The sequence below is a fragment of the Girardinichthys multiradiatus genome, chromosome 23 (assembly GCF_021462225.1).
Source record: "Girardinichthys multiradiatus isolate DD_20200921_A chromosome 23, DD_fGirMul_XY1, whole genome shotgun sequence".
In the NCBI taxonomy this organism is placed as follows: Eukaryota; Metazoa; Chordata; class Actinopteri; order Cyprinodontiformes; family Goodeidae; genus Girardinichthys; species Girardinichthys multiradiatus.
The window spans coordinates 25,522,266-25,548,921 of NC_061815.1; the positions used below are offsets into that span (position 1 = coordinate 25,522,266).

At 38.8% G+C, this 26,656-nt stretch overlaps 1 protein-coding gene across 1 annotated transcript in view; it reads right to left on the reverse strand.

Annotated features, from left to right (window-relative positions):
- spock1 (SPARC (osteonectin), cwcv and kazal like domains proteoglycan 1) overlaps positions 1–26,656 on the reverse strand; it is a 169,695-nt gene that overhangs the window by 56,198 nt on the left and 86,841 nt on the right. Inside the window, exon 5 of the mRNA XM_047353867.1 lies at positions 19,708–19,782. Within this exon, the coding sequence (XP_047209823.1) occupies positions 19,708–19,782 (75 nt within the window). The remainder of the gene's footprint in view (positions 1–19,707; positions 19,783–26,656) is intronic.

The following is a 26,656-nucleotide window of genomic DNA, read 5'->3' on the forward strand; positions in this document are numbered from 1 at the left end:
TCTGGAGGGCTGGATAAATGCCTTAAGACTTTGTGATATTTTTTGCACTCTCCCTGTGGCTGTTTATTTAGTGACCCAATGCTTCAGAGTTTATGACGTTTGCATGTCCAGTGTTGCCACATACCTTCGAGGTTGGACTGCTGGCAAAATCATGATTTGATGAAATCAGTAGGCCTTTTTAGATCTTTTTCTACTAAGATAACTTTTATGATCACTTGCTCATTTTGATTGTATTGTTAGAAGATCAGGATCAAATTGAACTGGATGATGGGGTTGCATTGGAATGAACTGAATCTCTCTGAAACCTGTGATGGAGTGTTGACCTTTCCAGGGTGTACCCCACCGATTACCTTAATGACCTTTGGACTTGGGATCCAGCCCTCAGGCAACCCTCCAAGGAAAAGTGGGTATCGAAAAAGCGATTGATGGATTGATATTATGTTTGGTTCGAACTGAATTCTATTTAGCTTTATATGATCTGTTTGCCCTGTAAAGTGCTATATTGAATTGGTGCTATATAAATAAGCTGTATTCAACTGATGCACTTCAAACATTGTAACAAGATGAGCAGTAATGTTCTTCTCTGTCAGCTGTCATATTGTTAGGGTCTTTCATTGTACACACTCATTATCAAACTACATGACTTTCACAATCTGACCTTAAGATTTAGTTGACTTTGACTCGGCATGTCGGATGTACTTTTCACTGCTGTAATAATATTTTCTTTGAACCCTCTGCTGTTGCTGTCAGCCCAGCTTCCATCTGGCCAGATTTCTTTTTATAATACCATGGGGAGGGATGTACAATATACTTCTTGGATGGTAGCTCATGCTAGGAGAAAACGGGAAACACATTTGCTGCCGACATCCAATGTTCTGCTGGATCGCAGTGAGAAAAACAAGATTCATCTGACTGAACAAGATGATTAAAGATAGAGCCTTCAATCTAATGTTCAGTTAAAGTATGTGTAAATATGTAAGGTTTCCAAAATGTCTCTCTGTCTCTCTGAACATTATTATGTAATAGTCATGAACAGTTTTTATTTAATATAAACTCTTTCATACAAGGATTACTATAGTTTCACTCTATGTCTCTATGTTTTCACTTGTTCTTAGACATAAAAAAAGTAATAATTTTTAATCGGAATCATCAATTGTATCGGCCAAGTTTGACTTTGGTTCCCAATGCTAACACCAAATATCAACATCAATCCAAACAACAACCACAAGGTGTAAAAACAAATAAAAAAGGACAAGGAACAGAATGTACAAGTTTATTTTTTATGTATATAAAAGATGGAAGGCAGGAAAATGTTTTTATTTGTTTCCAGCAGAGTAGCTGACTTCTCTGGCTGAGGTGTTCATTGTGTTCAACAGAAAGACAGCCTGGAGGAGAAACTGTCTTTGTGGCAGCTGGTAATTGCCATTAGCGCTCTGTAGCGCTGACCTGAAGGTAAACTCTGAACAGTCTATGTCCAGCATGTGTTGGCCCTGCAGAGATTTTAGCTGCCCTTTTTCTGACTCTAGACATGTACACATCCTGGATGGATTTAAACATGCATCTTTCACAAATCTACTACTATACTAAACAATAAGTATAGACTTAATACAGTATGCATTTAAAACCTATGTATGTAACAAACAAATGAATAGTAAAACATAATGAGTGAAAACCATGTAATATAAGAAAATAGAAAATATATTACTGGTAAATTATTGTTGCCACATATTTTACCGTTTTCCAATATTGTTTAGTGGAATGAAAAATAAAAATAACATTGACTCCTTTCATTCCGGAGCCCTACTAGGTGGGTGATCCTCTCCATCTTTAATGCCAGTTAAAATGTAGCCAGTGATGCATAATGTTCACTTGAAAAGACAAAGAATTTATTCCTCCCCCCAAAAAAAAAAAAAAAAAAAAAAATTAATATATTAATGCTTAGTTGTAAATTATTGTCATCAATAGTTTTTTCACCTGTAAGAGTGTCATACTGTAGAGGGACTAGCAAGATATTCCTGGGGTCCTGGCAGAGAAACATATTGTACTTGTCCAAAACAATGGTTTCAATGTTACAGTTGGCAGTAAATTAGCTCTTTAATTCACTTTTCTTTTTTAACCTTTCTCTAGCTATTATGTACTTAAGAAACAAAACAATGTGGCAATAGGATGGAGAGTATTACCCTTTTCTGTGCTCTCGAAGATACAGATAACAAGACACAAAGTGATTTGTGGTAAAGATAGTATGAGAGGCTGAACAACCAACAAGCTCTGTCAGAGAGTAGTTACTAAGCTCAAATTAGTTGATGCTAAGCTGGAAATAAGTCATTGGGGTGCCTTAATAACATGTTAATAAAGCACCCTACATACAGAACATGCACATGTGTACATTCTGTATCGTCTCCTCTGAACTATTGCTCTCCACTGTTTGCTCTCCATGCTGCTTGTCTTGATAGTAAACAAACAAGTCTGAGATTAAATAAACAAAAGCTTTGACAACCATCCCCAAAGGACAAATTCTAAACTGTTATTAGAAAAATGAACTTTGCTTTCAGGCTCTTACAACCTAATTAAAAAAGGTGTTTCTTCTTTTACCTGGGGGGCTACTGAGGAAACCCATATGGAGGGAAGGCAACTAGAAGACAAACAGATCAAGAGGATATTAAAATGCACTTCACTCCTTGCTTTGTGAGCACTCCTCAGGGTCTGGCTGTTTGGCCCAAGAATGGCACTGAGGCGAGGTATGTCAGAGACAAATGATGGAGGGATGAAAGCACAGACAGGGCCTCTGGGAGGATGTGGTGATGGAACAGATTCACCATCCAGAAAATTAATTATTAAAACCATCAGCTAAATCATTTTATTGTGGATGTAACTGAGGAACTGGGAAGATAAACAGCCTGTTCCATTTTGAATGTCAGGGAAGAAACCACAGTGGCTTATGGGAGAAAAATATCTGGAGGCAGACACTATTGACTCTCGGTTATAAGCAGAATATACATCACTGCCACACAACCAATTTGCACACACAGCTGCACAGCCACACTCGCACTTTATTGTGTGAATTCCTGAAAGAGGACATTTTGTGGGGCTACTGCTAGCAGCGGACCAATTTTAATAGAACACCATGTCATCAAATAATCGAGAGGTCTTTGAAGACGGCTTCAAAGCAAAAGAGCAAAGATGCTTTTAAGGACAACATGCCTGGCCGAGGACACTCATTTTAGGTGCAAGCTGGTATTTGTCACAGTTTAAACAAAGGTAACCTGTGCTGCCTGAAGTGAGTTGCCAATTTCTAATCATACTGGAGAAAATAAAAGTATAAATAAAACAGAAAATGCATGAAATAGGGTGGGTTAGGTAAAAACATATACACACACTGATAACAGCAGGGTAATGCAGACTGCAAGGTGGTCACAGGGTGTATGGGAATAAAGTAGAAAGGGTTTAATTTCAAATCATGTTGCTGCTGGCCAACCTGAAAACTGTATAGCATTAATTCTCAAGGAAGGCTCTTTCTTTTCATTTGTTTCTGATAAGTTCAAGAGCTCCAAAAGAAATTTGGTTTAAGCAGAGGCCTGGTGAGAATGTGTTAGGATCCCTCGGGTCACAAATCAATGCAAAGTAAAACTTCCAACAGCCACTTTTTATGCACTGGGTAAATAGTAGGGTATACAGGCTTTGGAAGAAATAATGGAAACAGTGCGGAATAAAATAAAAATAATTTCTCCAATGATGGGTTTGGCCTACTTTGGCAGCTATAACTGCTTCCATACTAGGAGAAGTTTCTATGCTCAAGCAGAAACTGTCGCATTTGCTTCAGAGATGTTTCATTAAGATCTGGAGCCCACTCTGGGGATCATTTGGTTAATGCACATTGAGAAACTGATCTATAGTTGCAGGTTAACAGTAAAGATGTGAGAAGCTATTTAAGAAAAAACTTTTTTTCAGGTGAGGTGATGGCACAGGTGTAAAGCACGCAATCGATTCTCTCTCTCTCTCTTTCTAGAAAGCTGAATGTATTATAACATGTTTTTTCCTCATGTGCTTCAGCTTCAATCTGTCATGGCATATCCTGAATTGAAACGTTGGAAGCCTTTGGGAAATCTCAGAGTTAAGGTAAAGGTTTACAATCAATAGGAAATGCATGCTTTTCTATAAAATAACATAGGCTTAGACAAAATGCCAGTATTAAAGGCCATGGAATGAAAAAGGGAAGCTTCATTTGTTTCTGTGTAGTTTTTTATTTGTTCTAACCAAACAAATGAACAAAGTTCAGATGGCATTAGCTCAAAGAAATGTTGAAGATGTTTGCTAATTAAGTGGTGTTACAGTTGCAAGATGATCTCTAATTAGGTGAAATTGTTGCCTAGCTGTGTATCAAAGCCATGTTTGAACAAAATCCACAGATACATCTTTGACATCATATAATGCATTTACGCTATAGCAGGTATAATGATTTTATTCTAGTTTTCTGCTTCATCACCTTGTTTTGTTTGTTTGTGCTGATAAGATGCCTTTAGTTTTCTCAACACAACAGATTGTGCATTATGGTCAAACATTTCTGTCTGTCTTGTCTGATAAATAGATGTTCTTTTAGAAGTGTTGTTTAGAAAGAACTTTGCCAGCCTAAGGTGAACTTTTGTAATCATTTTTAAGAAGAGATGCTTTCATTTGGTATCCAAACAAGCTGTAAAATTCAACCATAAACATCTACTTTCAACATGCTAATGTCTGGCAATTCCAAGATGTCTCTTACAGGTTTTGCCAGTTTTTTCTAAACATTTCAGGTATACTTAGGCTGTCCACACAGCATTCAAAGTTTTTCACAAAATTATGTTTGAAATTGGCCATATACAGTGCCTTGCGAAAGTATTCGGCCCCCTTGAACTTTTCAACCTTTTGCCACATTTTAGGCTTCAAACATAAAGATATAAAATTAAATTTTTTTGTGAAGAATCAACAACAAGTGGGACACAATTGTGAAGTGGAATGAAATTTATTGGATGTGTCAAACTTTTTTAACAAAAAAAAAACTGAAAAGTGGGGCGTGCAATACTATTCAGGACCTTTACTTCCGTTGCAGCAAACACACTCCAGAAGTTCAGTGAGGATCTCTGAATGATCCAATGTTGTCCCAAATGACTGATGATGATAAATAGAATCCACCTGTGTGTAATCAAGTCTCCGTATAAATGCACCTGCTCTGTGATAGTCTCAGGGTTCTGTTCAAAGCGCATAGAGCATCATGAAGACCAAGGAACACGCCAGGCAGGTCCGAGATACTGTTGTGGAGACGTTTAAAGCCGGATTTGGATACAAAAAGATTTCCCAAGCTTTAAACATCCCAAGGAGCACTGTGCAAGCAATCATATTGAAATGGAAGGAGTATCAGACCACTGCAAATCTACCAAGACCCGGCCGTCCCTCTAAACTTTCATCTCGAACAAGGAGAAGACTGATTAGAGATGCAGCCAAGAGGCCCATGATCACTCTGGAAGAACTGCAGAGATCTACAGCTGAGGTGGGAGAGTCTGTCCATAGGACAACAATCAGTCGTACACTGCACAAATCTGGCCTTTATGGAAGAATGGCAAGAAGAAAGCCATTTCTCAAAGATATCCATAAAAAGTCTCGTTTAAAGTTTGCCACAAGCCACCTGGGAGACACACCAAACATGTGGAAGAAGGTGCTCTGGTCAGATGAAACCAAAATCGAACTGTTTGGCCACAATGCAAAACGATATGTTTAGCGTAAAAGCAACACAGCTCATCACCCTGAACACACCATCCCTACTGTCAAACATGGTGGTGGCAGCATCATGGTCTGGGTCTGCTTTTCATCAGCAGGGACAGGGAAGATGGTCAAAATTGATGGGAAGATGGATGGGGCCAAATACAGGACCATTCTGGAAGACAACCTGTTGGAGTCTGCAAGAGACCTGAGACTGGGACGGAGATTTATCTTCCAACAAGACAATGATCCAAAACATAAAGCCAAATCTACAATGGAATGGTTCACAAATAAACGTAACCAGGTGTTGGAATGGCCAAGTCAAAGTCCAGACCTGAATCCAATCGAGCATCTGTGGAAAGAGCTGAAGACTGCTGTTCATCCAACTTCACTGAGCTCGAGCTGTTTTACAAAGAAGAATGGGCAAGAATTTCAGTCTCTCAATGTGCAAAACTGATAGAGACAAACCCCAAGCGACTTGCAGCTGTAATTGCAGCAAAGGGTGGCGCTACAAAGTATTAACGCAAGGGGGCCGAATAATATTGCACGCCCCACTTTTCAGTTTTTTATTTGTTAAAAAAGTTTGACACATCCAATAGATTTCATTCCACTTCATGATTGTGTCCCACTTCTTGTTGATTCTTCACAAAAAATTGGAATTTTATATCTTTATGTTTGAAGCCTGAAATGTGGCAAGAGGTTGAAAAGTTCAAGGGGGCTGAGTACTTTCGCAAGCCACTGTACCTGCTGATGTCCAGATCCAATCCAAGTATAGCTTCAGGGTTCTAGTTAGAAAATTGTTAATACTGATCAAGGATCAGTATTAGAAATCTTCCGTAAAACTCTGCTCTTTATACTTAATGCTGGTTTAATGTCCACAATAGCAGTTCACCCTCAGCAAGACGTGCTGTGATAGTTTAGCACAGCCAGGAAACCTGTGATACACACTGCTAAGAAAAATAAAAAGAACCCTTTTTAATCAGAGTATAATATCAAGTAAGTTAAACTTCTGGAATATTTATCTGGTCAGTTCAGTAGTAGAGGGGGTTATTAATCAGTATCAACTGTTTCAGTGTTAATGAAATTAACAAAAGCTGCACTAAAGAGGCAACAACAAGACAACCCCAAAAACAGAAATGGTTTTACAGGTGGAAGCCACAGACATTTTCCCCTCTTCATTTTCTGAGTGCTTTTTAGCATTTTTGCATTTGACCAGGGTCAGTGTAACTACTGGTATCATTGGGCCATACCTGGACCCTACAGAGGTTGCAAAGGCAGTCCAACTCCACCAGGATGGTACATCAAAAAGTGCTTCTGCCCGAAGGTTCACTGTCTTCCCGCACAGTGTCAAAGAGCATGGAGGAGATTTGGGAAACAGGCTCTAGGAGAGCTGGACAGGTGCTTAACCCATCAGCAGCACCAGTATCTGCTCCATTGTGCAAGGAGGAACATAATGAGTACTGCCAAAGCCCTACAAAGTAACTTCCAGCAGGACACTGGTGTGAATGTCGCTGACCAAACCAAAACAGAACTCATGAGGGAGCTCTGAGGGCAACAACGTCCTCTGGTGCGCCCAGTGCTCACTGCCCATCACCGTGGAGCTCGACTGGCATTAGCCAGAGAACACCAGAATTGGCAGGAGCCCTGTTCTTTTCACAGATGAGAGCAGGTTCACTCTGAGCTCATGTGGCAGGGGTGGAAGGGTCTGTAGATGATGTGGTGAACAGTTTGCTGCCTGTAACATTGTTCAACATGATTGGTTTGGTGGTGGGTCAGTGTTGGCCTAGGATAAATATCCATGGGGAACACACAGACCTATACTAGGTAAATGATGGCACCCTGACTGTCATTAGGTGTCAGGATGAAATCCTTAGACCCATGTCTTCATGTGGCAAGAGTATGCAGGCAGCTCCCGGAGGAGGAAGGAAGTGATACAACTGATTGGCCTCCACGCTCCCCTGACCTAAATCCAATCCAACAGATAAGCTCATTAGGAAGCCCAGCTCTGTCCTAGGATGCCCCAAGCATCCTAGGACAACAGAAGGACTCTATCAAAAATAACATCACTGTAGGACAATGTCTCCCACCTCACGCATGAAGCTGTTGCAGAACTGAAGAGCTCCATCAATGAAAGACCGCTGCACCCTAGATGCACAAAGAAGCATTATCAGAGATCCTTCCTCCCAGCAGCTGTTGGAATTTATAACCAGTGCTGCTCTCAGCAAGCTCAACAGTGTTTACATCCCTGCTGTTAATTGCAGTTATTTTTTCCATTTTTGGTAGATTGCTGTTTTTTGTGCACATTTATAAATGCACATTTTGTAAATTTTTTAAATCATCCTACTCCATTGGACATTTAATCCGAGTTTCTACTTCTTTCTCTAAGACATCATGTTTAGGTCCATCTGACACCACCAGGTTTTACCTCAGACTGTCCAGGAACCCCTGGGAGAAGATACCCTTGAACACCATCCATCATCTTATAAGGAACATGTCCCATTGTTGTCAAGCATGCATACAAGCAAGTGGGGGCAATACAAACTATTGACCATTTTTAGTTGCTGCAATGACATTTCAGCAAATTTGACTAGCCTGCCGCATTGATGATGATGCATTGTCAGAAAATGTAGCTTTCTTAACAGAGTTAACCCATGCTGGAAGAGCCAACTGAAACTGACCTGCAGAAACGTGGGATAAAATAGGTGTAGCTATCAAGAACAATAGAAAGGAGAGACCACAACCTGAATTAAGTGTAATTTTGATGTGTTGCACTTTGTTACTCTGTGCTTTAAAGCTACTCAGTTGGAAAGCACATAAACAGCACGGATGTTATTACCTTTAATAAATCATCGAGCAGGGACTCAGTATTGGCTTATTTTTAAATGACTTGTCCTCCTGTCAAGCAGCAAATATTTTAAGATCAACATTGATGTCATTCTTCCATGAAATTGTGCTGAAACCCAACTGTTACCCAAACCAACGAACTATCAAAACTTTTTAATGTTTTAATGTTAAGGACATGTTTTTTGTAATTATGAATATGGATATATTATTTAATATTTAATATTAATATTTTACTAAATAATATTTCGGTCTGTTAAGGGTTGTTCTATGAATACCAGCCCAATAAGGCGGTGGCATTAGGACAAAACTGAAAGGGATGAGCCAAGCTCTGACATTATTGAACAGCAAAACTCTGTACACACATGGAATGAATTCATACAATTTCTTAAAATACAACAATTTATTTAACTTGCATATGATCGCGGAATCGTAAGACACTCTTGGATCCGGAATAGTTATGTCTGTTTGCCAGCAAAGAGACATTAGAGCGCTGTGTCCCTAAGTCCAGTTCCTCTGGGGACCCGTGTGGAAGAGGTCAGCTTGTTGCAAAAGCGGTGATTTTATTTGGACAGTGACGTCACGGGAAGTCCGCTGTTACTCCTTTTCCTGTTTGTGCTGGAAGTAGGTTAATGCGATTTATTTTGAAAGTTCCAGAAAAGTTCGTACTGGCCTTTCATTTAGTACCCATGGCTGTGGGGACCCAACATGGTACATAGCTAGATGAACTGCAAGAATGTCCTTAAAATTTGTCACTAACATTAAGCACAATGAACAACTTAATGTTGAATAAACAAGAACATGGTTAATATTTGTTATATATATATATATATATATACACAGGTCCTTCTCAAAATATTAGCATATTGTGATAAAGTTCATTATTTTCCATAATGTCATGATGAAAATTTAACATTCATATATTTTAGATTCATTGCACACTAACTGAAATATTTCAGGTCTTTTATTGTCTTAATACCGATGATTTTGGCATGAAAACCCAAAATTCCTATCTCACAAAATTAGCATATTTCATCCGACCAATAAAAGAAAAGTGTTTTTAATACAAAAAACGTCAACCTTCAAATAATCATGTACAGTTATGCACTCAATACTTGGTCGGGAATCCTTTTGCAGAAATGACTGCTTCAATGCGGCGTGGCATGGAGGCAATCAGCCTGTGGCACTGCTGAGGTCTTATGGAGGCCCAGGATGCTTCGATAGCGGCCTTTAGCTCATCCAGAGTGTTGGGTCTTGAGTTTCTCAACGTTCTCTTCACAATATCCCACAGATTCTCTATGGGGTTCAGGTCAGGAGAGTTGGCAGGCCAATTGAGCACAGTGATACCATGGTCAGTAAACCATTTACCAGTGGTTTTGGCACTGTGAGCAGGTGCCAGGTCGTGCTGAAAAATGAAATCTTCATCTCCATAAAGCTTTTCAGCAGATGGAAGCATGAAGTGCTCCAAAATCTCCTGATAGCTAGTTGCATTGACCCTGCCCTTGATAAAACACAGTGGACCAACACCAGCAGCTGACACGGCACCCCAGACCATCACTGACTGTGGGTACTTGACACTGGACTTCTGGCATTTCCTTCTGCCCAGTCTTCCTCCAGACTCTGGCACCTTGATTTCCAAAGGACATGCAGAATTTACTTTCATCCGAAAAAAGTACTTTGGACCACTGAGCAACAGTCCAGTGCTGCTTCTCTGTAGCCCAGGTCAGGCGTTCTGCCGCTGTTTCTGGTTCAAAAGTGGCTTGACCTGGGGAATGCGGCACCTGTAGCCCATTTCCTGCACACGCCTGTGCACGGTGGCTCTGGATGTTTCTACTCCAGACTCAGTCCACTGCTTCCGCAGGTCCCCCAAGGTCTGGAATCGGCCCTTCTCCACAATCTTCCTCAGGGTCCGGTCACCTCTTCTCGTTGTGCAGCGTTTTCTGCCACACTTTTTCCTTCCCACAGACTTCCCACTGAGGTGCCTTGATACAGCACTTTGGGAACGGGAACAGCCTATTCGTTCAGAAATGTCTTTCTGTGTCTTACCCTCTTGCTTGAGGGTGTCAATAGTGGCCTTCTGGACAGCAGTCAGGTCGGCAGTCTTACCCATGATTGGGGTTTTGAGTGATGAACCAGGCTGGGAGTTTTAAAGGCCTCAGGAATCTTTTGCAGGTGTTTAGAGTTAACTCGTTGATTCAGATGATTAGGTTCATAGCTCGTTTAGAGACCCTTTTAATGATATGCTAATTTTGTGAGATAGGAATTTTGGGTTTTCATGAGCTGTATGCCAAAATCATCCGTATTAAGACAATAAAAGACCTGAGATATTTCAGTTAGTGTGCAATGAATCTAAAATATATGAATGTTATATTTTCATCATGACATTATGGAAAATAATGAACTTCATCACAATATGCTAATATTTTGAGAAGGACCTGTATATATAACATATGCTATTAGTTTTTGCACATTTGAGTTTTTAATGAGGCAATTTTAGGACCTAGATCTAGTCTGCTAGAGGATTTCTGAAATTATTTCCTGATGGATAAAACCCTTAAAGTAACAAAACTTTGCTTAATTTTGAAACTATATTTATGCTACAATAGCTGAAATGGTATTTAAATAATTAATAAGAGATGAGTGATAGAGGGCATGTTATTTTTGGCATCATATTAACACAGTCAGAAGTAAAATGGTAGTAGCTGTACAGCAAGTGAGGGTTTTCTTTTTAATTACCCTGAAAATCTTCCACTCGCTCTTTTCACACACTTGTACAACAGAAAGCAGTCTCCTTCTGTCACAACGCCCAAGACCCGTGGCTAACAATGTGTTGTTGCCTGACAATGAGTTTGTGTCAGTTTAACCTTTAGTCAGTTTCCAGTCAGGTCACAGACCACAAGGTTGACTAGCTGAATGAATCTTTATGGCTCACAGATCTGGCCTATTGCCTCACCCTCCAATGTTGGAGATAATTAAATGTTTTTAAACTCTGTGGCAGTCATTAATTACACACATGTGCTCTTATCCATGTGTCAACCCCCCCGTTTCTCCCCGACCTAAATTTACTTTTATGTTATAAAGACCATATCCAGCATTAATCTGACTGCAACATTTGCATAAAATCTGCGAATATATTAAGTTTCCATTTAATTATTTACATATTTAGGATTTATGAGTTTTGCAATTTGGTGCCCTAGAATAAAATATGTTTTCATTTGGATTAGTAATTTAATTTTTATATGTTGGAGCTACATTCTATTGAAGGTAAAAAAAAACTAAAGGGCTAACTAAAGTTTTCTAATTAACTTTAGTAGCAGGATGGTGGAAATGAAAAAAAAAAAAATACTACTACTACTTTGAAATAATTAAATGAAATTTAACATTTTCAATGAAATTTTTCAACAGATTTAGTGAAAAAAACATATTTAAGGTTTTCTGGAGCAAGAATACGTTTTTCTATATTCAGTGTAAATCTTTCTGAGGTTCTGATGCTTGATAAGCTGCTACAAGGAGCTACAATCAGACATTTTAGATTTGTATTTTGAATTCACCAATTGGTTTTCTATTTACTTTTCTTATTTGTTAACCTCCAGCAATTTGAGCAGTCCCGAAAAAAACAAACAAATTCTGCATATATAAAGTATCTTACATATTCTATATTTCTGAGAGACAATTCCAATGTTGATTACTAGAGATTACTAGTGGTAAAGGAGATCACTAATCATCCTGAATGTCTTTGCTATGATGTACAATATCAGTTACAGACATGAAAACAAATTTGAATAAATGCATGTAACACAATCCAATTGTGCAACTAGCTGTTGTGTCTATGACAACCTCATGAAAGATGCTATGCTTATTACTCAATGCAAATTTAATATTATAATGATGAACATTGTTCCCATGGATGGTTTAATATACCTTCTAAATAACCACTGCTGTGAGTTGATTCAGGGTTATTACCATTTATTTAGTAATTCTGCCTCTGTGGGTACTTCCTAACATACAAAATTGTCTCCCAGTTGGTTGCTTGATGTAATACTAATAGGCTAATTAAACTTTATTAAAGAGGAGGAGAGTCATTTTATCCTAACACACTAAAACATAATAACCTTACTTCTGCACATTGGAACTTACACCAGTGAGGTCTTAGAGATAGCTTTTTAAAAGCATGTTTTATCATTCTAAAAGGTTTTGGTGATAGGAGCATAGTTTATTTCTACAAAAAAGATATTAATACTTGCTGAAATATATTTTGTATATATTTAGCTAGTATTGTTAAGATGCTTGCATGAAGTACTGACTATCTTCTGTTTTTTAGGATAGGAAGTGAAACAACAGCTAAACATTTAAAACAAACAGAGGTAGGTGACAAAGCATTCTTCAAAACAATAGCATTAGGAAATTATTCTGTTGTGAAATTATCTGTCAATAAAAACAAAACATTTACAGTTCTTGTCCAAATCCAAAGTCATCCCCAAGATGTAACAAAGAAGGACCACTGGATAATTACTGTATGGATATTTATGTTTCAGCTCACAACAACATATATTTAACTAAGACAAGTTATTTAGCTTCTCATTAAAAAAAAAAAAAAAAAAAACTGTGGCGGAAGACAGATTTTGAGTGGATGGAAAATATGTTAATTTAAGGAGGTCTAAAGAGCCAACAAGGTTGCCGAAACTACTATAATTGGATTAAGAACAGTTCAACGTATTATTAAAACCTGGATGGATAGTGAGGAACCTTAAAGCAGTGTTTGTCAAACGTTTTCAGGCTGAGGACCACCTAACCACTCATGAACCACCTGACTTCAACATCACCACTTTAATATTTACAACCTGAAATAAAAATATAAGTCTCTTAACTCACTCATTGTTTTCTTCTATTCTTCCTAATGAGAAGGGTGGTAAAGTTTTTTCTGGGATATGAGTGAATAAATGTCTGGCTCCAAACTGGATAGTTTTAGTCTCATGTCATAGTCCACACTAATCCAGTTGCGCTGCTTTGTTTTCAGGCCAACAAGTGTAGAAAATCCCACTTCACAATTGTTGGTGAGTGGAAATGGCATCAAGAATTTTAGAGCAGAGTCAGCCAGCTCAGGATGCTCAGGTTGAATGTGGAGCCAGAGGTCTGTTAAAACCTTCTCCCTGAAAGTTGTCTTCAGTGTCCCAACTGATGCAATGTCCACAAGGCTATCCACCTGTCTTGGTGAAAGCTTAGAACTGACTTGCTCAATATACATTATATTCCCAAATGAATTTCTAATTCACTCAAAGCTTGTGTCTAAATCTGGGAAATATATTCTCAGCTGTGAGTGGAGGTCATGCAAATGTTGCTTTAAGGATGCAACTGTGCTCCCATTCATGTCCTCTCCAAGGATCAAGTTCGCGAGTGTTGGAAAACTGAAGTTCTCTGCAATCAACACGGCTGCACCACAATTCCATCTTAAGGCATGTAGCTTTAATTTTGTCCAGGACATTGAATATGGTGACAGCCTTCCTTTGTAGAGCCACATTCAATGTATTGAGAGTGCTGAAAATATCAGCTAAGTATGCCAATTTTGCAACCCACTGGAAATCATGCACCTATTCATACAGTTCGTCAGTGTGGTCTAGGAAGAGTTTTACCTCAAAGTTCAAATAGACGGGTCATGACTTTTCCGTGTGACACCAAATCTCTCAGTGAAAGAAAGGTTTGTTTTTGTTTGCTTCCCATTTCCTCAAGCAGTGCTTGAAAAAGATGTGTGTTCAGCGGCTTTCCATTAACCATGTTAACTATTTTCACAGACTTATCCAGAACATATTTTAGGCACCGCAACATTTTTTTCACAGTCATTGGTTCTCTGTGGAGGCAACAGTGTGTTGCAACAGCACATGGTGCAACTGCACGAAAACACGATACCAATCCTTTTTGTTTTCCAGTCATGGGAGTTGCTCCGTCAGTGCAAATCCAGACACATCTTGACCAGTCCAGGTTATTTTTTGCAAAAAACTCATTAAGTGAATGGAAAATTGTTTTTTTTTTTTGCAGGTTTATTTGTCTCATTAGCTAACATTTCATGACACAGAACACAATGTGGTTTTGGGTAATCCTCATGGCCAGTCCAACAAAAAATCCAAATTGTATGTAATCGTGGTATTTTCTTCTTACCATGGCAGTGGATTTTTTGCACTCATATAAAATTTTCGCTGGGGTAGTTTTTGAAGAACCTGCTGAAGTTAAACCGTGGTCCTCTTGAGACTCAATAGCAATGCTTGAAAGGATAGTGCTTGCATTAGCTTCCAGATTTTGCACTTTCCCTTTAATGTTGGATGTTTCTTCACTTTTTCTTTTGAGCAACCCAGTCGTAACCCACTTATCCATTATTATTTTTAAACACAATCCTTTGGTGGGCTAACTGCACACGTCGCACTTTCTTGAGTTCACGACAAAAAAACAGTAGTATCTTGGGGACCACTAAGGGGCGTTCGTGGACCGCCAGTTTGAGAAAGACTATCTTAAAGGAGGAAATGTGGTCGGAACAAAATACCATATCATACCAATTTTATTTATAAAGCACTTTAAACACCCACAGGACCAAAGTGCTATATACAATCATAAAATACAAATGATCAATCTTAAAACAATAAACAAAGTGGTATATAAAAGTAGTAATAAAATAATGAAATAAAACACCGTAAGACAAAGTCAACATCTCAGATAGTGTCAAATGCCAAGGAAAAGAAATAGGTCTTAAGAAGGGATTTAAAAATCAGAAAGTGACAAGTCCTGTCTAATGCCCAAGGGAAGGTCATTCCACAGCTTGGGAGCTGCTACAGTAAAAGCACGGTCACCTCTGAGTTTGTGCATTGTCTTTGGCACCCTCAGTAACAACTGGTCAGCTGATCTAAGGGAACGGAAGTGTGTGTAGGGATGTAGCCGCTCGGACAGGTAGGGCGGGGCAAGGCCATTGAGAGCTTTATAAGCAAATATAAGGATTTTAAAATGAATCCTAAAATGTACTGGTAGCCAGTGTAAAGAGGCTAAATTGGGGAAATATTATCACATTCTCTTGTACCTGTTAAGAGACGTGCAGCAGCATTCTGTACCCTCTGAAGCTGGGAAAACCATGAATCACTGACACCCTTATAGAGTGCATTACAGTATTCTAGCCGAGTGGTCACAAAGGCATGGGTTACTATTTCAAAATGCTGATCAGAAAGGATAGGCTTTACTTCTGCTAGCTGCCTCAAGTGGAAAAAGCTGGATTTTACAACAGCTCTAATGTGGGTTTCCAACTTAAGTCCAGCATCCATTTTAACCCCTACATTTGTAATAATAGGCCTGACATACTGACCATCAGTCAGGGAGTCTTCACTGAAACTACAAAAAATCACCACCTCTGTCTTTTCTTCATTAGGTTTTAAGAAATTTAGGTCCACCCAGGCTTTCAAGTCTTTCAAGCATAAAAACAGAGAGCAAAGAGAGGTGGAGTCAGTTTTCTTTAGCAAGACACAAATCTGCGTGTCATCCACATAACAATGAAAAGAAATCCCATATTTCTTAAAAATAGAGTTGTTAAAAATATATCATTTAAAACATTTAGAAGAGCTGACTCTGTGCTGTGAAAAGATTTAATACCAGACTTTAAAACCTAAAATATTTTGCTCTTTCAGATAGACCATTAGTTGATTATAGACTACCTTCGAGGATTTTTGAAAGGAATGGTAGTTTAGAGATAGGCCTATAGTTCACCAGAACAGCGGGAAGATAGGTTTCTTAATTAGATGCTGGACAACTGCATGTTTCAGATTTTCAGGAACTACACCTGAAGACAAACAAGTTCAAGGACTGAAGGACCAATTGTAAGAAAAACATCTTTAAATAATCGAGGTGAAATAGCATCATCCGGAAAACCTGTTGGCCTTAAATGACTGACCACCTCCTGCAAAGACAGCAAGGTCATGAGCGGAGGGTATGATCTGGGCCCTAAGAGAAGTGACTTTGTCAACAAAGAACGTAAAAACCTTTCACATACACCAGGTGATGTTTCTATAAAGCTTCTAATGTGGAGCATTTAGAACAAAATAAAAAGTTTTAAATAAAAAAGAATTGTGACTGTTCAATACAATTTCATTTGACAGGTGTTTTCTTTTGCAGTCTTTCACAGTCTTTTGGTAACGGTGCCAGCATTCCTTTAATTATTGGATGTGACACCTGTAATTTGTCTGTTTTCCATTTGCGCTCAGCTCTGCGACTGTCTCTCCTGGCAGCCTGAGTGTCATCATTTAACCAGGGTTCATGCTTGGTTTTAGGATGTCTAATTTTTTAATGGTGCCACTAAATCTAGAGCTGCTTTAATGGTAGAATAAACCTATTTGCTGAGATCCTCGGTTTTATTTCCCACAGTCTCTGGGATGGTACGGATTAGTCTCAGGTTCTGATAAAATGCAGATGAAAACTGACCCGCAGTAGAAAGGTTAAGAAAATGACAGAGTCGAGCTGCAGCACGAGGTTTTGCTTTGATACAGGACAGCTTTATCTCAAATAAAACAGGCACGTGGTCTGAAAATAATGGGTCACTAATCACTACATTAAAAACCAATAGACCATAAGATAAAACCAGATCAAGAATATGTCCATGCTCATGCGTAGGACAGACTGCACAAAATTAAAAAAGTCAATACCATTGACAAATGACTGAGCCATAACTAAAGTTGGAAACACACATGAATATTAAAATCACCAACAATAAGAACTCGGTCATACTTTGGCATAATATCCACCAAAAAATCAGAAAAGTCATTAATGAAGTTTTTGTTGTACTTTGGTGCCCGATAGATGATTGCACACAGCACAGTGTGAGAGCTGCCAAGTTCAAACAGGCTAAGCTCAAAGCTACTAAAAGAAGCTGGAGACAACTATTTACAGGTAAACAACTTTTAAAAACAGTCACTATTCCTCCTCCTCGACCTGACATCCATGGAGAATTAATATAGCAGAGGTTCTGCGGTAAATGTTCAATAAAAATGCTGGACTCACTTAAGCCACTTGTCCACGGTTCCGTTATGCATAAGAAATCTAATCCTTGAGAGGAGAAGAAATCCTTAATGACGAAGGTTTTATTTGCCAGTGACCTAGCATTTATCAAACCAATCCTGGCAGAGACTGGCGGGTCTACGCCTTCCACTGCTGTCTGGGACTCCCGACACAGAGGTCGTAGGTTATTATGATTCACCCTGCGTCTACAGGGGCGAAGAAAGCAGGGACCACGGGGCTGGAACACTCAATTTTGGCCACCACCGACAGGCACCAGACAGGAATCCACGGGGTCCAATACACGTAATGGGAAAAAGAGGCGAGGCATTCATACTGAATGACCAGGTTATTTCATCAATTTCTTCTTCCCTGATGGCATGGACATATTTTAAGGTGACAATATCAGGATTATTCTGGCTCAAATTGTGCAAGAGTGGTTTAAGTACCATGAAGTGACTATGACCATAGACTGGCCACCACAGATTACAGACATAAACCCCACTGAGAATATTTTGGATGTGCTAAGAATAATTGGCACAGAGGTACAACTCTCTAAAAGATCTTAGCAAAAAGGTAGTGCAACCTTGGAAAGAAAAGCATGCCGTGACAATGCAGAACCTTACAGAAAGAAGGTCACGGTGATTGGTGCCATAATCAAAGATAAAGGTGGTACAAAGCAATTTTAGAGTGTGTTGCTTTTTTTTTTGGACAGGTAGTGCATATTCTTATTTTAGGTACAGGGGTTGGACAATGAAACTGAAACACCTGTCATTTTAGTGTGGGAGGTTTCATGGCTAAATTGGACCAGCCTGGTAGCCAGTCTTCATTGATTGCACATTGCACCAGTAAGAGCAGAGTGCGAAGGTTCAATTAGCAGGGTAAGAACACAGTTTTGCTCAAAATATTGAAATGCACACAACATTATGGGTGACATACCAGAGTTCAAAAGAGGACAAATTGTTGGTGCACGTCTTGCTGGCACATCTGTGACCAAGACAGCAAGTCTTTGTGATGTATTAAGAGCCACGGTATCCAGGGTAATGTCAGCATACCCCCAAGAAGGACGAACCATATCCAACAGGATTAACTGTGGACCCAAAAGGAAGCTGTCTGAAAGGGATGTTCGGGTGCTAACCCGGATTGTATCCAAAAAACATAAAACCACGGCAGAATTAAATGTCCACCTCAACTCTCCTGTTTCCACCAGAACTGTCCGTCAGGAGCTCCACAGGGTCAATATACACGGCCGGGCTGCTATAGCCAAACCTTTGGTCACTCATGCCAATGCCAAACGTTGGTTTCAATGGTGCAAGGAGCGCAAATCTTGGGCTGTGGACAATGTGAAACATGTATTGTTCTCTGATAAGTCCACCTTTACTGTTCTCCCCACATCCAGGAGAATTAAAGTGTGGAGAAGCCCCAAAGAAGCATACCACCCAGACTGTTGCATGCCCAGAGTGAAGCATGGGGGTGGATCAGTGAGGGTTTGGGCTGCCATATCATGGAATTCCCTTGGCCCAATACTTGTGCTAGACGGGCGCGTCACTGCCAAGGACTACCAAACCATTCTTGAGGACCCTGTGCATCCAATGGTTCAAACATTGTATCCTGAAGGCGGTGCCGTGTATCAGGATGACAATGCACCAATACACACAGCAAGACTGGTGAAAGATTGGTTTGATGAACATGAAAGTGAAGTTGAACATCTCCCATGGCCTGCACAGTCACCAGATCTAAATATTATTGAGCAACTTTGGGGTGTTTTGGAGGAGCGAGTCAGGAAATGTTTTCCTCCACCAGTATCACGTAGTGACCTGGCCACTATCCTGCAAGAAGAATGGCTTAAAATCCCTCTGACCACTGTGCAGGACTTGTATATGCCATTCCCAAGATGAATTGACGCTGTAATGGCCGCAAAAGGAGGCCCTACATCATACTAATAAATTATTGTGGTCTAAAACCAGGTGTTTCAGTTTCATTGTCCAACCCCTGTATAATGTAAAACATATTTATGGCTGGAAGTTCATTGATACTACAAGTATGACCTATGTGAGTTTGGACATGATGAAAGGATGAATGCCCGCAGAAACCGTAACTGAAGTGGACCAAACTTACCATTCTGTCCAGAGTTCTTGGCAGAGTGGGTTTGAATTCCTTCGTCTCCGATTCTGGCAGGTTCAGCCGCTCGTTCTTTATCAAAAAACAATAAATACAACAAATTAGTTGCAGTTCAGGCATATCTCAATGGAATGCTGAAAACATTGTTAGACAGAAAAGAAAACTAAGACCACAGAGATGTTTTCGCAAATGACGTCGCTTTATTTATTTATATTTTTCTATAGGAAGTGAAAAAGATAGACCACACGATTTACAAGGTTTCCATAAACTAGCTAAGATTGGAACTTTATTTGGGCTTGCTCTTTTATGCTATAAAAACTACAACATCAAACTAATGATAAGATCAGCTAGAGAGCTGAAACAAAATAGTTTTTTTTTAAACAATTTTTTGTTTTCTAGTAATCTACTATACCATATTTCCCAGATTTTATCGATCACTCACTGCCCACTTCTGATATCAGGTTAGACCCCCTTTTGCCTTCAGACCTGCCGGCACATAGCACAGATTTACTAGATATTTTGGCCTATGTCGACATGATAGCATCATGCTGCAGATTGGTCAGCTGCACATCTACTATAATAATGTGCATTATTGAAATGTCCTGTTCATATTGTGTTACCCCATCTAAAATTTATGATTCCACATGGTAATGTGATCATTTGTAGAGGACGTGGATCTAACATGAGTCAAAGAAAAAACATGAACTATGGTAGATACCTAAAAACTAAAATATTGTGTAGACAATAGAAGGCAAACGAAACCAAACAAATGTTGTAATCTGAAGTTAGAAGAGAGAATTAAATATGTAGAATCTTCAACCAACTCTCCCAGTCATACTGAGAAACTGTAACACTGTAACAGGGACTAATCCCTGCACCATCCCCAGTTATTCACTGCATTTGAAAATACCACATGAACATTAACCAGTATCTGAGTCCTGGGAATAAAGTGCTCAGTAGACTATCACATTAAGACCCTGAGATGATTTGCTCTATGAACTCATCTATCTCCTGTATTTATTAGCATGGAAAGCACCCTGACCATGGAGTGTCTATGAAGAGCAGAAAAAAGTGTTTGTGACCCAAAATGTTCATCCAACTTTTGCCAATGTGTCCTCCATTCATTACCATCCACTCTCCTTTCTCTCCCTCTCGCCAGGCAGACCTCTTTTCTCCTCATTACTGGATGACTCTCTTATCTCTGAGTTACCCTCTCTAGAGGCAATCTCTCTCAAGTGCTCTCTGTGGGCCTTGTGTCTATATATCTTTGTATCTCCCTCTGCCTTCCTCCCCCGGGACACTCCTCTGATGCCACTGTCGCTTTCTCAGGCCACCATTTAGCCCACAGATCGCAAACAACCGCCGTCTGATCGCCTCCCTCGGAAATTAATTTATCCTAATTTACGATGTTCAGAGGCTGCAATGGAAAAAAGGGCAGAATCAAAATTATTTCCCTATTTTGTTTTGTGAGCTGTTGTTCAGTGTAAATCCCAAAGGAAACAGCTTGTTCAGCACTGTTCACACACTGCAGCTTATTGATTCGACACTTTATTTTGTCTTGTGCTTGCTTTGGACCCGTCTTTGTAAATTGAAGGTGCAGGACTCAAACAATTCACTATGCTCACTGTAGTCCTGGCAGCCAAAACTTACCCTTTCCTGACCCTTTGTTTACCTGATATTCCTCACTGAAGCATCCTCTTGTTTCCCTTAATGGCTGCACAGATATTTACTGCCTTTCTGAATAAACTTATCAGTTTATTGAATGCACTACACCCTTGGATGGGGCAGTATTTATTTCTTTCCTTTCCAGGTATTATTTACAGCCACTTCTGTGAGTTTGACTGGTTAATTTACTTTTGAATCCCTGATATCACTGTAGCGTGTAAGCGTAGGTTTCAGAAGATAATCCTGTTTATGTGCTCTGACTCAACACTGTAAGCACTCACCCCTCTGAAAAAGAAAGATAAGGCTGAGCTGAGGGTCGCGGATATCGAGTCACTCTTTCTGATGTGGCCAACAAGCCATTAAAATCAGAGCTGAAAACAATGCTTTAAAGAATGCCTAAAGCAAGAGATAGAGAGTTGTGAACCCTCACCACATTACTCCGAAATTAGATATTTCTTCTCACGCTCCATTTCACACAGACCTGAGGTTCTCAATGTTATTTTGGAGTCCTCCCTGTCTCGTATCTTATCTTGCTAATTCTCCCAACTTCTAAAGGGGCAGATCAAACATAGTTTTATGAGGTCGTATTAGGGAAGCGGTGACGGAGTTGGGAGAGATTAAAGATGGACCGATGAGAAATGTGAGCAGACAGAAGGCATATCTTCTAAGAGACGGAGGCTTAGTGAGCTGGAGAAAAAGCTGACGAAATACATAGAGCGACGACAAACGCTCTTCTGGGAAAACACAATGTCGAGTCTAATCAGGCTGATTGGCAATTTGAAAGCCACAGATTTTCAAGGCTTTGTTTGTTGCTGGTGTGGCCAAACAAGAGCAAACTAATTTTGATTTCTGCTGCCAAAATTGTTCCCATAACAACCCCTATTTATTGTGTAACCTGCTAGTACAAACATTGGGGCAAAACGGGTCAACATAACTTTCCAAATATTGTTTACTCTCAGTCTCCATGTGTATTCTGCCCATCAGTATTGGGCCCTTTTCTTGTTTCTTGATGCCAGTTAGACTCTCCTGTGTCTTCTGGACTGGCTGTGATAATGTGGTCCTTGTAATCCCCACTTTGACTTCCCTCTCTTGATAATGCATTGCAATCACAAGCCTACAATCCTGCAGGGCATGGCCATCTACAGGAAGCCAGACCCAAATAGCTTGAATAAGGTTTTAGTCATTGGTCTTGCTGACAGCATAGTTTTATCTGCTCACTCCTCCCTGCCTTGCTCACTCTAAAGCCCAGCACAGCGCAACTCTCAAAGCATCACTGGCAGGAATGAACAGAAATTAATAGAAATGCAAAAAGTAGTGAATAAAAAGTTTGACTTTGGAAGAAGGCTAAGCTGACCTGCAGGACATCAGGGATTTTAGCTTAAATTTGATTGATGCTGAAATCTAAATAACAGGAGCCACAGAGGAGGAAAATGTTTATGGGTTGGAAAGAATCGCCTATGGCATTATAAGCAGAGATAAGCTTTTCATAAAAAAATTAGGAAAAGCTGTTTTTAAATACATCCAAAGGATCCAATCTGCAATAAGTATAAATCCTGGCATTTTGTGCCGTATCGTGCAAGTAAACGTGACTGGGAATCCCCTAATTAATTAAGTAAACAATAAAATGGCAAAAAAAAAAAAAAAGGATAAAGAAACTAACAATAATTCTATAGATCATTACTGTTGGGCAGTGGTTTTCAACCCTGGTTAGTGGTTTCCCTTCTGCCACACACCTGACTTAAATCAATGGCTGATTAAGAGGCTTCTGCAGCATTTTATGACATACTGAGGAAATAATGCAATCATTAGGTGTGCTGGAAGAGAGACACGTCCAAAACATTAACGACATTGGGCACCAAGGACCAGGGTTGAGAACCACTGCTATAGGGTATAGGAGGAAGAGACTTCTGAATAAGAAATTAATTTGTAAAATATTAGCTAGACTGCTGAAAGGTTTAACGTTTATCAAAGGTTTACTAGCCTCAAGTGTTTAAAGGAAGGCATTAAATGGTTAACGTGGAGTTCTAATGCCTAATAACTATTTGAGGTAAGCTAATTAGAAGAAAAATGGAAAAAAAGTTTTAGAACCTGGACATCTAATAAACTGAACCATAAAAAACCAGGAATAAAGTATTCCCTACTGTGGGTCACTCAAGGCTGTTTACTTTACAACCACTAATAGTTTCAGTTTATCCTAATGAAAACTGAGGGAAAGTGGCAGAGGTTTTCTCTGATTGTATATAGTAGCTTAGAGTTATGCTCCTTCACCTGTTGCTGTTAGTCATCTGGTAAAAAAATATTTCCAGTACAAGAAAATATGTATAGTTGTGATTTCGACACTAGACCAATGCCCTTGGAACTGAACCTAAGTCTCAAATCGAGGCTTATTTTTCTCCAAACTGAGGAATCTCTAAATATCTAAAAATGTCTACAGCAGATAAGAGGGTAATTTCTGATACCTACCCCAAAATATCCCTCTGAAAAAAGCCAAACTATTACTATTAAGGCAAAAGTGGTTCAAAATACTCAAGTATTTGTTTTGATGATTTTGTCATTTGTTGAACAAACAGGTTTACATTTTTGCTTGTTCTATCGTGTTGTTTGTAGGTACTGTTTTGGGAAAAGGTTAGGACATACCATTAATGGTGCTTTATTGAAAATGTTCCTGTATTATCTAATCTTATTTTTTAAATTCATCTCTGGAAAGGAGAGTGATTTAATTGCACGTAAACATCAAAGAAGTATTTAGTCTTACTCATTAAAAAGATGACAGGATATAAAGCATTTGCAAATGTTTGGGCTTACATTGTATGCCTACTAAAAAAAGGGTTAATGGCTAAACAACTTGATTTTTAAGACTTAACTCAATAAAATTAACTACATGCTACACAGCTAAGTACATATGATAAGCAACTCCTTCATAACTGTTGTTCTGATCAGGGTTCATTTCTTATTTCTCATTAAATACTCAAGTCAAAGATAACTTTTCAGATGGAATTCCCTTGTTTTGAAACATTAGAGCAGTTCCTCTTTATTACATGGGCCTTGGCTTGTCTGCATTTTATTTCTACTGCTGTCTTTTAAAATGAGGCAGTGTGTATTTGCTCATGTTCTTAAATTTCAAAACAGAAAGGTTCGGTTTTCTTCCATTCTGTTAAATGATTCGTGACAGGAATCCTGAGAGACATCCTCTCTTTTATCCAGGTTAATTAAGAATGTATTATTGAGTAACTTATCTTCATGAGTTTCTCTCGCTAAGAGGAATATTATTGTGGCAAATGAGAATAGGCCTAGATGACTGTGGGAGCAGAGAGCTGAATATATAGAATTTGATAATAAGCCAACAAATGGAGCATAAATACCATTATTGGGCAGGTTTGATACAAGAGTCATGTTAGTGTGCCCGTTCTGTACACTGCTAATGAAAAGGGTAAAGGTTTAGAGTTATTGGCTTTTTTTCATGCAGTTTTTCTGTGATAATCTTACCAAGAGTGCTTTGGCCAAAATTGATACCCCTGTTTTTTGAAAGCATAATCCTGTTTATGTTCTATTAAAAAATATTAGCTTAATTATTCAGAGAATTGAACACCCTACCAATACTGGAAGTATATGACCAGATGCTAAAATTACTTTTTTCACAGAGCTAAAAAATGTCCAATCTTAAAACAAGGTTCTCAGCATCAGCTGCATTAAAACTACTGAACCCAGCAAGTATAATAATAATGTGCTTAAATGGTAGCTACATGGACCAACAGTCCAAAGTGTCCTGGTTTTGAAGCAATGCCTCATGAGAGTTTTTAACTGCTATTTTTGTAATGTCCTGCAGCAGCTAGCCATTTACATTACCTTGCAAGTAATATAATACATTGTAGAGCTCTGTTGATGGGTAAACATTTTGTCCTCCTCAGTGTGACAGCTAGCAACGTTATTTTAGCATTTTCACTAATTAATACATTTGTTTGTATCTGTACCTCTGACTTCCTAAAGGAAGAATACCGAAAACAAATAATTAGTGGCTGTTTTTGAAATAGGTAATACTGCTTTTTACCCACCACACCCAGAGCGGCGTAATGCCATTGGGAGCTTGCCCAGAACACTGCCATACAATTTCTACAAACTACAATATTTAATTTATTAGTGTTTTTTATCTACAGATTACTCTGTAATGTAAATGATAACCCTTTTCTTTTGTATCTATTATTATGAAACAGAGTAATACTGTACAACATTGCTTGGTGCAAACAAAAACATAATTACAGCTGAATAAGTATATTTTTGTTTTTGATACTTCAATAAATCTATCCAAGTATGCAAAATCCAAAATATGCATTTGAATTCATACAGTTTATGAATCTATAATAACTTGAGACATTTTAACATTATAATTTTAAATTAACATTGGGTAATTGCTGGTTAACAAATGCATTAATTGTAAAAGCAGCAAATAATGCTTGTAAGGCTCAATTTCACAGACGGGTTCTCCTCCCCTTTAAAAGTTAATGAGTTGTATTTGATGCATCAGAGGGGTAACTGACAAAAAACCCCAACATAATCATTAGCTCCATCCCAGGTAACAGATGTTATACATATACTAGCAAAAGAAAATAAGCTTTTCAATTTTAATTTTCATTATTTCTGGTTCAATTTAATTTTACCTTAGCTTTACAAATAAGCATGCCACTCTGATTACTACTGTCATTACATTACAACCCTGAGAAAGTGTGAAAAACTAATTTATCAAAGCAAGAATTAATTGCTAGGTTTCTGTAAGAAATCGTTTATGATGCCATTGAATTCATTTATGCAAGTAAGGAAACATGAACTGCAGAGGGATTGATCAGTGGACTGGATTTCCACCATCAACTCTCAAGCAGCTGTTGATTAGTCTCCAAGGACAACCAGGGATTCATTAATCAGACTTAAATCAGCAGCTGCTGATTAATGGCAGCATCCTTGGACCTGTACAGACTTCAAATCAAAGTGTTATTGTCACACTTGTCAATACAGTTTGGAATCAGACCAAATAACAGAACAAATTTTAAGAAATTGCAAACATCTGCATGTATAGTATGGTGCATCCTTATATTGACTTAACTTACTTAAAACTTAAAAGTTGTGAAGCCAGAGTACCATCATTTCGAGAGCTCTTCCTTTTTAGGTTTTCAGCTTGACTAAAATGGTCCAGAGGATATTTGGAGTTTAAAGAAAAAAAAAAAAAGACAAAAAATGAATCCCCAATTTTGGTAAAAGCATTCTGACATTATCCACATCGTGAATCATT